The sequence below is a fragment of the Trachypithecus francoisi genome, unplaced genomic scaffold, assembly GCF_009764315.1.
Source record: "Trachypithecus francoisi isolate TF-2019V2 unplaced genomic scaffold, Tfra_2.0 Lachesis_group12, whole genome shotgun sequence".
NCBI lineage: Eukaryota > Metazoa > Chordata > Mammalia > Primates > Cercopithecidae > Trachypithecus > Trachypithecus francoisi.
The window spans coordinates 83,486,419-83,499,775 of NW_022681457.1; the positions used below are offsets into that span (position 1 = coordinate 83,486,419).

The 13,357-nt window shown below is 41.4% G+C and overlaps 1 protein-coding gene across 27 annotated transcripts in view; it reads left to right on the top strand.

Moving 5' to 3' along the window:
• The window catches only part of SCMH1 (Scm polycomb group protein homolog 1), a 246,088-nt gene that overhangs the window by 201,320 nt on the left and 31,411 nt on the right, over nucleotides 1-13,357 (top strand). For 26 of the 27 annotated variants that reach the window (XR_004440916.1, XM_033226890.1, XM_033226886.1 and 23 more), the window contains one exon: nucleotides 149-275. The exons of the other annotated variant lie outside the window; for it this stretch is intronic. Coding sequence is in view for 25 of the 26 variants with exons in the window: in XM_033226890.1 (XP_033082781.1) it covers nucleotides 149-275 (127 nt within the window). In the remaining variant the exon portion in view is untranslated. The remainder of the gene's footprint in view (nucleotides 1-148; nucleotides 276-13,357) is intronic. 27 annotated transcript variants of the gene reach the window in all.

Sequence of the window (13,357 nt, forward strand, 5' to 3'; positions counted from 1 at the left end):
CTTTAAGCCAGATGCTGTGTAGAAAACAAGAATAAAACACTGTTCCATCCATAAATATATTTTTGCTTCATGGGTGAATTAAGTGCCAAGAATAGAGAATGAAAAGACCTGTCATGGGTAGCAATTTTTTCCCCATTCATTTTGACAGAGGAAACCTCGAACTTTGCTGAACCCACCACCTGCCTCACCAACAACCAGCACTCCTGAACCGGATACCAGCACTGTACCCCAAGATGCTGCCACCATCCCCAGCTCAGCCATGCAGGCCCCCACAGGTAAGAGCAGATAACAGGACTACCTGTGCACAAGCCCCAGACCTAGTGTCTGCACTTTCTTTTGTCTTACACCAGTAATTAGCGCCTTTCCACTTGTAAACCTAAGTAAAATCTTTTAAACAATTTTTATCTTTGGCATTTGAAATAATGTCAGTCGAACTTAGGTAAGTTTTCTGTGAACTCAGGGATGGGGAACTAATGCAGGGACAGCACCAAGAGCTCCCTGGCCTAGTTTAGAATAATAGCCTTCCTTCCCAGTTAGGGGTGTTCCCTTCTGAGTGATCCCTTCTACCTTCCAGAATCCTCCCAGCATTCAGTAATGGTGCCACCCTTAAAATACATATGAAATTTCTCTGATTTTTTTTTTTAAACAATCATTGATGGTGACAAACTTTGGTACAATGAAAGTAAACCTGATTTTGGAGATCAACCAATGAGTGGTTGACTCATTGCAAAATCTAGTGGATGAACTGGGTGGGTAATCATCCTGGGTTATGCATATCTGTTCCCATTTCATAAACTGTCTATGACAGTAACTAAAATAACTATCTGCAGATATACAACCTTCCAGGGGGATAACTATAAATAAAAATACTCATTTTTTACTGTATAAGTTAAGATAAATGTGTGAAACCCTATTCTGTTACTCAGCAGACACTCCATCTTCTTCTAGGAAGTCTAAGCAATTGGCATGATCCCCATGGAAGTTAGGGTTATCTTTCTCTTAGGAGTTGAGTATGTCTCTAATCAAATCCTAGAATGTAGGAGCCTGAAGGGAAGGCTCAGCCATAGTTTCTTTCCAATAACCTATAGAAGGTGACAGAACCTGCCATGGTCAGGCTGTAATAGTCTTCATTGATCATTGTGTCGCCATCTCTTGAGTGGGCCTTGATTCACTTTGTGTGACCTTGATATCACTTCCCTATCTGAGCCTCAGTTTATAATCTATACAATGATAGGATTAGTCCAAATAACCTTTATAGTCCGTTCAAATGTTAACAATAAAAGCTATCACAGACTGAATGTGATATTCCACATTTATATATTTTACCTACGTTTCATTTTTTTTAACTGTAGAGAACTTTTTAAAAGGTATTTTGATTTGTATCAGTTACACACATTCATAGTTTAAAGGAATGAAGGGTGTATACAACTTACTACAAAAACAAGACAAACACACCTCGTATCCCCCTGTCCATTACTATTCCCCAGAGGCAGTCACTTTCAATTTAACTGATGTTTTTATTTACCTCTGTATCTAAATAGCATGTCTATATTGCTATCTTTTTTAGTTATTTTTCCACTGACTACCCACTCTAGAAGATGAGAATTTAATTCTTCTTTATTTCCTTGCCCTTATCCACCCACACATAATTTCCCTACCCCAATTCTATGATACTATAATTTTAATTAGATCAAAATTGAGTGTTTTGTTATTATAACTAGTTAAATGCTGTTATCAATTGAGCCATGTAGTATACGATGATTACTTTTCCTTTGTTGCTCAGCATTTCATTTTCAGGGGAAATCTTGTTGATTTTCTTGTTATGTGTTTATTTTTCTGTGTACTTATTATTAATTCAACCTTAAATTCTCTTGCTACTGTGTACATCTCTCTTTATATCCAAGTACGTTATATATTCTATCCATGTCATACTCTAGAAGAAATCTCTCCTGCAGCCTTCTTAGTTTCCTGAGATTCTGTTCACCTGTCTTTTTTGGTGAGGGTCTCAGTTTACTCTTTCCAAGGTCTTTGTTTTCTGTTAATCATTCTTAGATTTACATATTTAGTTTTGTATGAAATCTCTTCATTCTCTTGGAAGTTTCTCTTAATTCCCAGTACCCTAAAATTTCACCTTGGATGTATTTTCACCTACCATACTAGACACTTTCATTTTATAAAATTTTTAAAAATTGGCTGAGTATGGTGGCTCATGCCTGTAATCCCAGCACTTTAGGAGGCCAAGACAGATGGATTGCTTGAGGCCAGGAATTCAAGACAAGCTTGATCAACATGGCGAAACCCCATCTCTACCAAAAATACAAAAATTTTTATTTTTGCCAGACATGGTGGTGCATGCCTGTAGTCCCAGCTACTCAGGAGGCATGAGAACTGCTTGAACCAGGGAGGTGGAGTTTGCAGTGAGCCAAGATCGCACCACTGCACTCCAGCCTGGATGATAGTGCGAGACTCTGTCTCAAAAAAATAAATAAATAATCGTCATCATCAGTTATTTTCTTTCACTTCCTTTTCTCTATTCACTCCCATCATACCTGTTTATTCAGTTGTTGAATCTCTTGACCTGGTTCTGTAATAGTCATATCTCTGTTCTTATCCCTATTCTTTGCCTTTTGGTCAACTTTCATGAAGTTTTCCTCAACTATATCTTCCAAACTTTGTATTGAGTTTTTCATTTCTGCCATCTTGCTTTTTAAATTATAATTATTTAGTACTCCAGTGGCATTTTCCAAAGTCTGTTTGGTAGAAACACCAGACCTGCAAAATGCTCTACATAAAAGGATTTTACACACATTTAGGATATTTAGTTATATACATTTAGGAAATGCTTATATTCTACTTCCCCATGGTTGGAGATTTGCATCTTGTTATCAAGAGGTCTTTTTGTTGTTCTTTGAAATTTTTTAATGGACTTTTATTTATTTATTTATTTTTTTGAAACGGAGTCTGGCTCTGTCGCCCAGGCTGGAGTGCGGTGGCCGGATCTCAGCTCACTGCAAGCTCCGCCTCCCAGGTTTAGGCCATTCTCCTGGCTCCGCCTCCCAAGTAGCTGGGACTACAGGCGCCCGCCTCGTCGCCCGGCTAGTTTTTGTATTCTTTAGTAGAGACGGGGTTTCACCGTATTAGCCAGGGTGGTCTCGATCTCCTGACCTTGTGATCCGCCCATCTCGGCCTCCCAAAGTGCTAGGATTACAGGCTTGAGCCACCGCGCCCGGCCTAGACTTTTATTTTTTAGAGCGGTTTTAGATTCACAGCAAAATTGAGTGGGAAATACAGAGATTTCCTATATACTTGCTGCCCCTACACATACATTGTCTCCCATTCATTGACATCCTCCACCAGAGTGGTACATTTCTTACAATTGATGAATTTACATTGTCTCGTTATTATCACCCATGTCCATAGTTTGCATTTGGGTTTACTCTTGGTGTTTTACGTTCTGTGGGTTTTGACAAATGTATAATGACATACATCCACCATCATGTATAATACAAAATAGTTTCACTGCCCTAAAAACCCTCTGGTCTCTGCCTATTCATCCTCCCTCCCCACTAATCCCTGACAACCACTAATCTGTTTATTTCTCCATAGATTTGTCTTTTCCAGAATGTCACATAGTTGAAATCATACAGCATGCCACCTTTTCAGATTGGCTTCTTTTGCTTAGTATTATGCATTGAAATTTATTCCATGTATTTTCATGGCTTGATAGCTCATTTTTTTTTAGCACTGAAAAATATTTCATTGTCCAGATGTTTCATAGTTTATTTATCCACTCACCTACTTATGGGAATGTTGGTTGCTTCAAAGTTTGTGCAATTACGAATAAAGCTGCTGTAAATATCTGTGTGCAGGTTTTTATGTGGACATACGGTTTCAACTACTTTGGATAAATACCAAGGAGGACAACTGCTAGATTGAATAGTAAGAGTATGTTTTGTTTTGCAAGAAACCAAAGGGGCTTCAAGATGGCTGACTAGGGCTGGGCACGGTGGCTCACACCTATAATCCCAGCACTTTGGGAGGCTGAGGCAGGTGTATCACTTGAGCTCAGAAGTTTGAGACCAGCATGGGCAACATCATGAGACCCCCATCTCTACTAAAAATACAAAAAAACAATAGCCAGCTGGGCATGCTGATGTGCACCTGTGGTCCCAGCTAGTCGGAAGGCTGAGTTGGGAGGATCACTTGATTCCAGGGATGGGGCACGGCAGAGGTTGCAGTGAGCCAAAATCACACCACTGCACTCCAGCCTGGGCGACAGAGCTAGACCCTGTCTCCAAAACAACAACAACAAAAAGATGGCTGACTAGAAGCATTTCATATGCTCACCTCCTCCACTTAGAAGAACCAAAAGAGTGTATAGACAATCATACTTCTGATATATTTTCTAAAATAGAACACCGGAATTCAACAGGAAAGTGACAGGAAACACAGAAAGCAAGCAAGGAGAAAGAAGAGAAGCAGGCTGAGATTGGCTAGGAATCAGCAAGTGACTTCCCAAGGGTAAGCGAGAGACTTCTAGCAGCCCACATCCCCATGTATGGAATCATGCATGCCTGGCAACGGAAGAGCCCTTGACCTTCCCAATCCCTGAAACTGATATAGGGAGCTGCCAGAAGACCAAGAGAGGGAACTGTTCCAGGAGAGGAGCTTGCACTGGGTCACACACCCTTTCTGAGCCATAAGCAGCTGCAGTGACGCACCATTTTCAATCCTAGCCATTGGCAGACTGCATTCTGTCCTGGGGCCTAGCAGCGCCAGGAATGAGGTATTAGGGAAAATTGTACTGTTACTGCTTGGACTAAGGCAAAAACTGGAAATGGGCTCCCATAGGTAGGACTCATAAGTGAGGCGTGGGCTGCACCTGCCAGTTCTGTGAAGCTGGTACCACCAGGACTGAAACTGGGATGTGAACAGGGTGCAAGGTGCTGCTGGGGCTTATCTAAAATGTCATTGCCGGCCAGGCGCGGTGGCTTAAGCCTGTAATCCCAGCACTTTGGGAGGCTGAGACGGGCGGATCACGAGATCAGGAGTTCAAGACCATCCTGGCTAACATGGTGAAACCCTGTCTCTACTAAAAAATACAAAAAGCTAGCCAGGCGAGGTGGCTGGCGCCTGTAGTCCCAGCTACTCGGAAGGCTGAGGCAGGAGAATGGCGTAAACCCGGGAGGCGGAGCTTGCAGTGAGCTGAGATCCGGCCACTGCACTCCAGCCCGGGCGACAGAGCGAGACTCCATCTCAAAAAAAAAAGTCATTGCCAAACCCAAGGTCATCTAGATTTTCTCCTATGTGATCGTCTAGGAGTTTTATAGTTTGCATTTTACATTTAGGTCTGTTATCCTTTTGGGGTTACTTTTTTTCAAGAGTGTAGGTTCTGTGTCTAGGTTCACTTTTTTACATGTGAATGTTCAGTTGTTCGAGAACCATTTGTTGAAAAGAGTATCTTTATTTTTTATTGTATTGCCTTTACTCCTTTGTCAAAGATAAGCTGATTATATTTATGTGGGTTTATTTCTGGGCTCTCTATTCTGTTCCATTGATCTGTCTGTTCTTTAGGCAATACCATACTGTCTTAATTATGGTAGCTTTTACAGTAAGTCTTGAAGTCAGGTAACATCAGCCCTCCTGACTTTGTTCTGGGTGTTTTGCCTCTTCATATAAAGTTTAGATTCAGTTTGGTTTGCTGTTGTTGCGGATACAGAGGTGCACTCTGTTGCCCAGCTGGAGTGCAGTGGTGCAGTTACAGCTCACTGCAGCTTCAGTCTTCCTGGGCTCAAGCTATCCTCCCACCTCAGCCTACAGAGTAGCTGGGACTACAGGCACATGCCACTATACCTAGCTAATTTTGTAGAGACAGGGTCTCACTATGTTGCCCAGGTCTCAAACTCCTGGGCTCATGCAGTCTTCCCACCTTGATCTCCCAAAGTGCTGGGATTACAGGTGTGAGCCACCACCCCCAGCTGATTCAATTTGTTGCTGTCTACAAAATAAATTCTGGGATTTTGATTAGGAGTGCAGTGAATCTCTACATTGAGTTGGAAAGAAGTGACATCCTGACAATATTAAATCTCTTATCCATGAACACAAAATATCTGTTTACTACTTAGGTCTTTTTACATTTCTTTCAAAAAAGTTTTCTAGTTTTCTTCATAAAAATGTTATATATATTTTGTTGAACTTATACCTAGGTATTTCATTTTTTGGTGCTAACATAAATGGTATTGTGGGGTTTTGTTTGGTTTTGTTTTTAAGGGTCTTGCTGTGTTGCCCAGGCTGGAGTGCAGTGGTGTGATCATAGCTCTCCGCAGCCTCAAACTCCTGGGCAGAAGCAATCCTCCTGCCTCACCCTCCTGGGTAGCTGGAACTACAGGCATGCCACCATGCCTGGCTAATTTTTTTTTTTTTTTTTTTTTTGAGACGGAGTCTCACTCTGTGGCCCAGGCTGGAGTGCAGTGGTGTGATCTCGGCTCACTGCAAGCTCCGCCCCCTGGGTTTACGCCATTCTCCTGCCTCAGCTTCCCGAGTAGCTGGGACTACGGGCACCTGCCACCACGCCCGGCTAATTTTTTTGTATTTTTAGTAGAGACGGGGTTTCACCGTGTTCGCCAGGATGGTCTTGATCTCCTGACCTCGTGATCCGCCCGCCTCGGCCTCCCAAAGTGCTGGGATTACAGGCATGAGCCACCGCGCCCAGCCGCCTGGCTAATTTTTTTATTTTTTTATTTTTTATAGAGACGATTTCTCTATTTAAAAAAAAAAAAAAAAAAAAAAAAAGCCTGGGCTATGTTGCCCAGGCTGGTCTTGAATTCCTGGCCTCAAACAATCCTCCTGCTTTAGCCTCACAAAGCACTGGGATTACAGTGAGCAATTGTTCCTGGCCTGTATTGTGTTTTTTTAATTTTAAATTTCACTTGTTCATTGCCACTATATAGGAAAGTGATTGACTTTTTATATAATAGCTTTGTATCCTGCATTCTTGTTATAATCACTTATTAATTCCAGGTTTTTTTTGGTTATTAATGATTTCATATTCTCTGCATAGACAATGATGTCACCTGAGAACAAAGTTTTATTTCATCCTTCCCAAACTGCATTCTTTTCAGTCTATTATTTTTTAGACTTTTTGTCTTACTGCATTAGCTAGGACTTCCAGTATGATGTTGAAGAGGAGTGGTAAGAGGACTTCCTTGTCTTGTTCCTGATTTTGGTTGGAAAGCCTCTAGTTTCTAACCATTAAGTATAATGTGCCGGGCGCGGTGGCTCAAGCCTGTAATCCCAGCACTTTGGGAGGCCGAGACGGGCGGATCACGAGGTCAGGAGATCGAGACCATCCTGGCTAACACGGTGAAACCCCGTCTCTACTAAAAATACAAAAACTAGCCGGGCGAGGTGGCGGGCGCCTGTAGTCCCAGCTACTCGGAAGGCTGAGGCAGGAGAATGGCGTAAACCCGGGAGGCGGAGCTTGCAGTAAGCTGAGATCTGGCCACTGCACTCCAGTCCAGGCGACAGAGCGAGACTCCGCCTCAAAAAAAAAAAAAAAAAAGTATAATGTTAGCTGTAGGTTTTTGTAGATGTTATTTATTGAGAAAGTTTCCCTCTATTTCTAGTTTCCAATCGTTTTATTATGAATGAGTGTTGGATATTGTCCCATCCTTTTTCTGCATCTATCGATATGATTATCTGATTTTTCTTACTTTGCCTGTTGATATGATAGATCATATTAATTGATTTTTGAATGTTGAGTCAGCCTTGCATACTTTGGATAAATCTCACTTGGCCATAGTGTATAATTCTTTTTTATATTGTTCAATTTGATTTGATAATATTTTGTTGAGGACAGTGCTAGCCTCATAAAATAAGTTAGAAAATATTCCTTTTACTTCTATTAATAACTTCTAAACGAGATTTTGAAGAATTGGTATAATTTCTTCCTTAAATGTTGGTAAAATTCACGAATGAACCTATCTATACGTGGTACTTTCTTTTTTGGAAAGTTTGGATTTTTTAAATTAATTCAAATTTTTAATAGATATAAACGTATTCAGATTGTCTATTCTTGTTTGAGTTTTGGCAGACTGTCTTTGAAGGAATTAGTTCATTTCATCTAGGTTATCAAATTTGTGGACATAGAGTTGTTCATAGTATTCCTTTATTATCTGTTTAATGACAATAGGATCTATAGTGATATCCCCTTTATCATTTCTGATTTAGTAATTTGTGTCATCCCTCTGGTTGCTTGTTTTGTTTTTTGTTTGTTTGTTTAGTTAGCCTGTCTAGAGTATAATTGATTTTATTTATCTTTTCATCAAACCAGCTTTTGGTTTCATTGAGTTTTATTATTATTATTTTTTTTTATAGACAGAATCTCACTCTGTCACACAGGCTGGAGTGCAGTGGTGCGATCTCGGCCCGCTGCAACCTCCACCTCCCAGGTTCAAGTGATTCTCCTGCCTCAGCCTCCTGAGTAGCTGGGGCTACAGACGTGCACCACCACACCCGGCTAATTTTTTGTATTTTTAGGGGAGACGGGGTTTCATTGTGTTAGCCAGGATGGTCTTGACCTCCTGACCTCATGATCCACCCGCCTCAGCCTCCCAAAGTGCTGGGATTACAGGCGTGAGCCACCATGCCTGGCCCGCTTCATTGATTTTTCTCTGTTGATTTCCTGTTTTCGATTTCATTGATTTCTGCTCTGTAATCTTTATAATTTTTTGCTTACTTTAGATTTAATTTGCTCTTCTTTTTCTAGTTTCCTAAGACGAAAGCTCAGATTGCTGCTTTTAGATCTTCTTTTCTAATATCTGCATTCAGTGTTATAAGTCACCCCTTAAACACTGCTTCTGCTCTGTCCCACAAATTTTGATGTTTTATTTTCATTTTCATTTAGTTCCATTTTTTTTTTTTTTCGAGATGGAGTCTCACACTGTCGCCCAGGCTGGAGTGCAGTGGTGTGATCTTGGCTCACTGCAACCTCCACCTCCCGTCTTCAAGCAATTCTCCTGCCTCAGCCTCCCAAATAGCTGGGATTACAGGCGCACGCCACTACGCCTGGCTAATTTTTTCTTTCTTTTTTTTTTTTTTTCCTGAGATGGAGTCTCGCTCTGTCCCTCAGGCTGGAGTGCAGTGGGCCGATCTCAGCTCACTGCAACCTCCGCCTCTCGGGTTCAAGCAATTCTCCTTCTTCAATCTCCCGAGTAGCTAGGATTACAGGCATGCGCCACCATGCCCAGCTAATTTTTGTATTTTTAGTAGAGATGGGGTTTCACCATGTTGGCCAGGCTGGTCTTGAACTCCTGACCTCGTGATCTGCCCTCCTGGGCCTCCCAAAGTGCTGGGATTACAGGCGTAAGCCAATGTGCCCAGCGTAATTTTAAAATATTTTTAGTAGAGACAGGGTTTTAACATGTTGGTCAGGCTGGATTCGAACTCCTTACCTCAAGTGATCCACCCACCTTGGCCTCCCAAATTGCTAGGATTACAGGCATGAACCACCGTGCTTCGCCATTTCCAAATATTTTTTAAATTTCTCTTGTTATTTCTTCTTTAACCTGTGTGTTATTTAGAAGTGCATTGTTTAATCTCTTAACTATTTGGTGATTTTTTTCATGTATCATTCTGTTGTGTTCTGAAAGAAGACATCATATGATTATTCTTTTAAAATTTGTTCAGGCTGGGTGCAGTGGCTTACGCCTGTAATCCCAGCCCTTTGGGAGGCTGAGGCCAGTGGATCACTTGAGCTCAGGAGTTGAGACCAGCTTGGGCAACATGGTGAAACCCTGTCTCTACCAAAAATTCAAACAATTAGCCGGGTGTGGTGGCATGCACCTGTGGTCCTAGCTACTCAGGAGGCTGAAGTGTGAGGATCGCTTGAACCTGGGAGACAGAAGTTGCAGTGAGCCAAGATCACACAACTGTACTCCAACTTGTGTGAAAGAGTGAAACCCTGTCTCAAAAAATAATAATAATAAAAATGAGAAAATTTTTAAAATTAAAAAATATATATTCAGGTGTGTTTTTTGGTCCAGCATGTGATCTATCTTGCTGAATGTTCTATGTGAGCTTGAAAAGAATATGTATCCTGCTGTTGCTGGATGAAGTAGTCAATAGATGCCAACTATATTTCATTTGATTGAGGGGCTATTGAGTTCAATTATGTCCTTATGATTTTATGCCTGTTTGATGTGTCCATTTCTGATGGGGGGTGTTATAGTCTCCAACTATAATAGTGGATTTCTCTGTTTCTCCTTGCAGGTCTGTCTGTTTTTGCCTCAAATATCTGACACTCTGTTGTTAGGTATGCACACATTAAGGAATGATATGTCTTCTTGGAGAATTGGCCTCTTATTTTGTAATACCCCTGTCTTTCCCTGATAATTTTCCTTGCTCTGAAGTCTACTCTGTCTGAAGTTAATATAGCTACTACAGCTTTCTTTTGATTAGTGTTAGCATGGTATATCTTTCTTTACGTATTTACTTTTAATCTATGTATGTCTTTATCTTTAAAGTAGGTTTCTGGTAGATAACATAAACTTGGGTCTTGGTTTTTGTTTTTGTTTTTTTTTTTTTTTAGTTTTTTAAAATAATCATTTACATTTACACCTTAGCAGAGTTCAAGCTCCTCTCATCCTTCTAACCTGGTGATCTTTCATTAGCTTTACAAAGACAGTTTAGTTTTGGGGAAAGGCTAGTATCGTTTAAACTATAAACTAAATGTCTCCCAAAGTTAGCTTGCCCCAAGCCCAGGAATGATTAAGGGCAGTTTGGAGGTTAAAGTTAAGATAGGAGTTGATTAGATCATATCTCTTTCACTGTCATATTTTCTTACTATTACAATTTTTGCAAAGGTGGTTTCAGATGAATTAAGATTAAGAAAAATAGGCCAGACACAGTGCCTAACACCTTTAATCTCAGTACTTTGGGAGGCCAAGTTGGGAGGATTGATCACTTGAGCTCAGGAGTCACCAACAACATAGCAAGACCTTGGCAACAAGGTCTTGGCACCTAGGCAACAATGTAGCAAGACTTCTCTACTAAAAATAAAAGTTAAAAAATTAAGCATAGTGATGCATGCCTGTAGCCCCAAGCTACTCAGGAGGCTGAGGCAGGAGGATCACTTGAGCCTGAGAGATTGAGGCTGCAGTGAGCTATGATAGCACCACTGCACTCTAACCTAGGTGACAGAGTGAGACCCTGTCTAAAAAAAAGAAAGAAAAGAAAAAAAAAGTTATAATTTTGTCTTTACTTATTTCTTCTTTGATGCTCTTCCTTTCTTTATATAGATCCAAGTTTCTGATCTATATCATTTTCCATCTTTCTGAAGAACCTCTTTTAACATTTCTTACAAGGCAGGTCTACCGGCAACACACTCCCTCAATTTTTCTTTGTCTTTTTTTTTCTCCCTCACATTTGAAGAACAGTTTTGAAGGGTACATAACTTTAGGTCAGTGGGTTTTTTTCCTCTCAGCACTTTAAATATTTCACTCTTCTCTTGCTTGCATGGTTTCTTACGAGACATTGGATATAATTCTTGTCTTTGCCCTTCTATAGGTAAAGTATTTTTTTCCTCTAGCCTCTTTCAATATTTTTTATCTTTGATTTTTTGTACTTTGAAAATGATATGCCTGGGTGTAGATGTCAGGGTTTTTTGGCATTTTTCCTGCCTGGTGTTCTCTGAGCTTCCTGACTCTGGGATTTGGTGTGTGGCATTAATTTGGGTAAATTCTCAGTCATTATTGCTTCAATTCCTTTCTCTTTTTCTTCTCCTTCTAGTATCACCATTATATATAGATTATGTCTATTATAATTATCCCACAGTTCTTGAATATTGTGTTATGGGTTTTTTTCAGTCTTTTTTCTCTTTGCTTTTAATTTTGGGAGTTTGCTTCCCTTGAGATACCTTTGTAAAGGAAAATTAGAAATTCTCTGGACCCCCCAAATTCCTTATGAAACGAGAGAGTTCCCTGACCTACCTCGTAGGACATGTGATAGGGGTGTGGCTTGTCTTTTCAGTGCCGTGCACTCAAACCTCTTACAGGAGGGGGAACACGTAGATGGGCAAGTGCAAGAGCCTAGGTGAGCACTTTTGGGGCACTGGCCCCACAGTAGCATCTAAGGGTGGGTGCCTATAACTCCTGAAGCCCCTATGGGCATGCTACCATGCTTTAGCTCTGCCATCCACAGATGTCTTAAGTGCAAACCAGCTCAGTGCCCTCTTGGTACCCAGGTTCTTGTCTGGCATCCAGGAAGAATCAGGTCACACACAGACTTGAAGAATGGTGAATGTGGGGGTTTTACTGAGTGGTGGAGGTGGCTCTCAGCAGGATGGATGGGGAGCTGGAAAGGGAATGGAGTGGGAAGATGATCTTCCTGGAGTCTGGCTGTCCAGCAGCCAATCTCCTCTCTGACTATCCCCAGCCAAATACCTCTCGACGTTCAGATGCTCCTTCTCTTCCCTCCTTCTCTGCTGTGCCATTCTGCCACTCTTCTGTTCATCTGCTCGTCTGCTCATGGATCCTGGGGTTTGGGGTTTATATGGGTACAGGATAAGGGGGCATGGCAGGCCAAAAGGCAACATTTGGGCACGAAAACAGGAATGCCTGTTCCCATTTAGTGCTGTGGGTTTCCAGGCTTGAGGGTGGGGCCTTTGCCAGGGATCTGCCTTCTTCTACCCACTATTTCCCTGTCTCCTGTCTGTATCACTTATGCAACAGGGAAGGGTAAACCTGGGGGCTAAGCCATGTAACACCATCTTCCAGATGAATAGCTGTTACTAGCATTATGCATTAGCCAGATCCCCAAAGGAAAGGTAAAAGCCTCAGGCATCCATGAAGGACTGCCTGCACAGATCATTCACAAGTAAACTCCTTGATGGTCTCCCATAAGCAAGGACACACCAGCTGCAACTTTAGGTCTACAGTCTAAGTCTAGCTCTTAAACTCCACACTGATAATGTCAGTATCATATCTTCTCAGGTGCAGAACAAAGACAAAGGGGACCAGTCATTCCTCCACCAACCCAGAGATGTCTGCATAATTGATTCTTACTTTACTCTGTTTTTGTTCTTCAAAAATTCACCTTATCTTGTATAAAATGTAGATTTGCCAAGCACTTACTAAAGTCTCACAAGAATGTAACCATTCCCCTTACCACCTACCTGCCCTCCTTTAAGAAAATGTATAAATAAGGCCGAACATGGTGGCTCATGCCTGTAATCCCAGCACTTTGGGAGGCTGAGGTGGGCGGATCATGAGGTCAGGAGATCGAGACCATCCTGGCTAACATGGTGAAACCCCATCTCTACTAAATACACAAATAATTAGCCAGGCGTGGTGGCATGCAC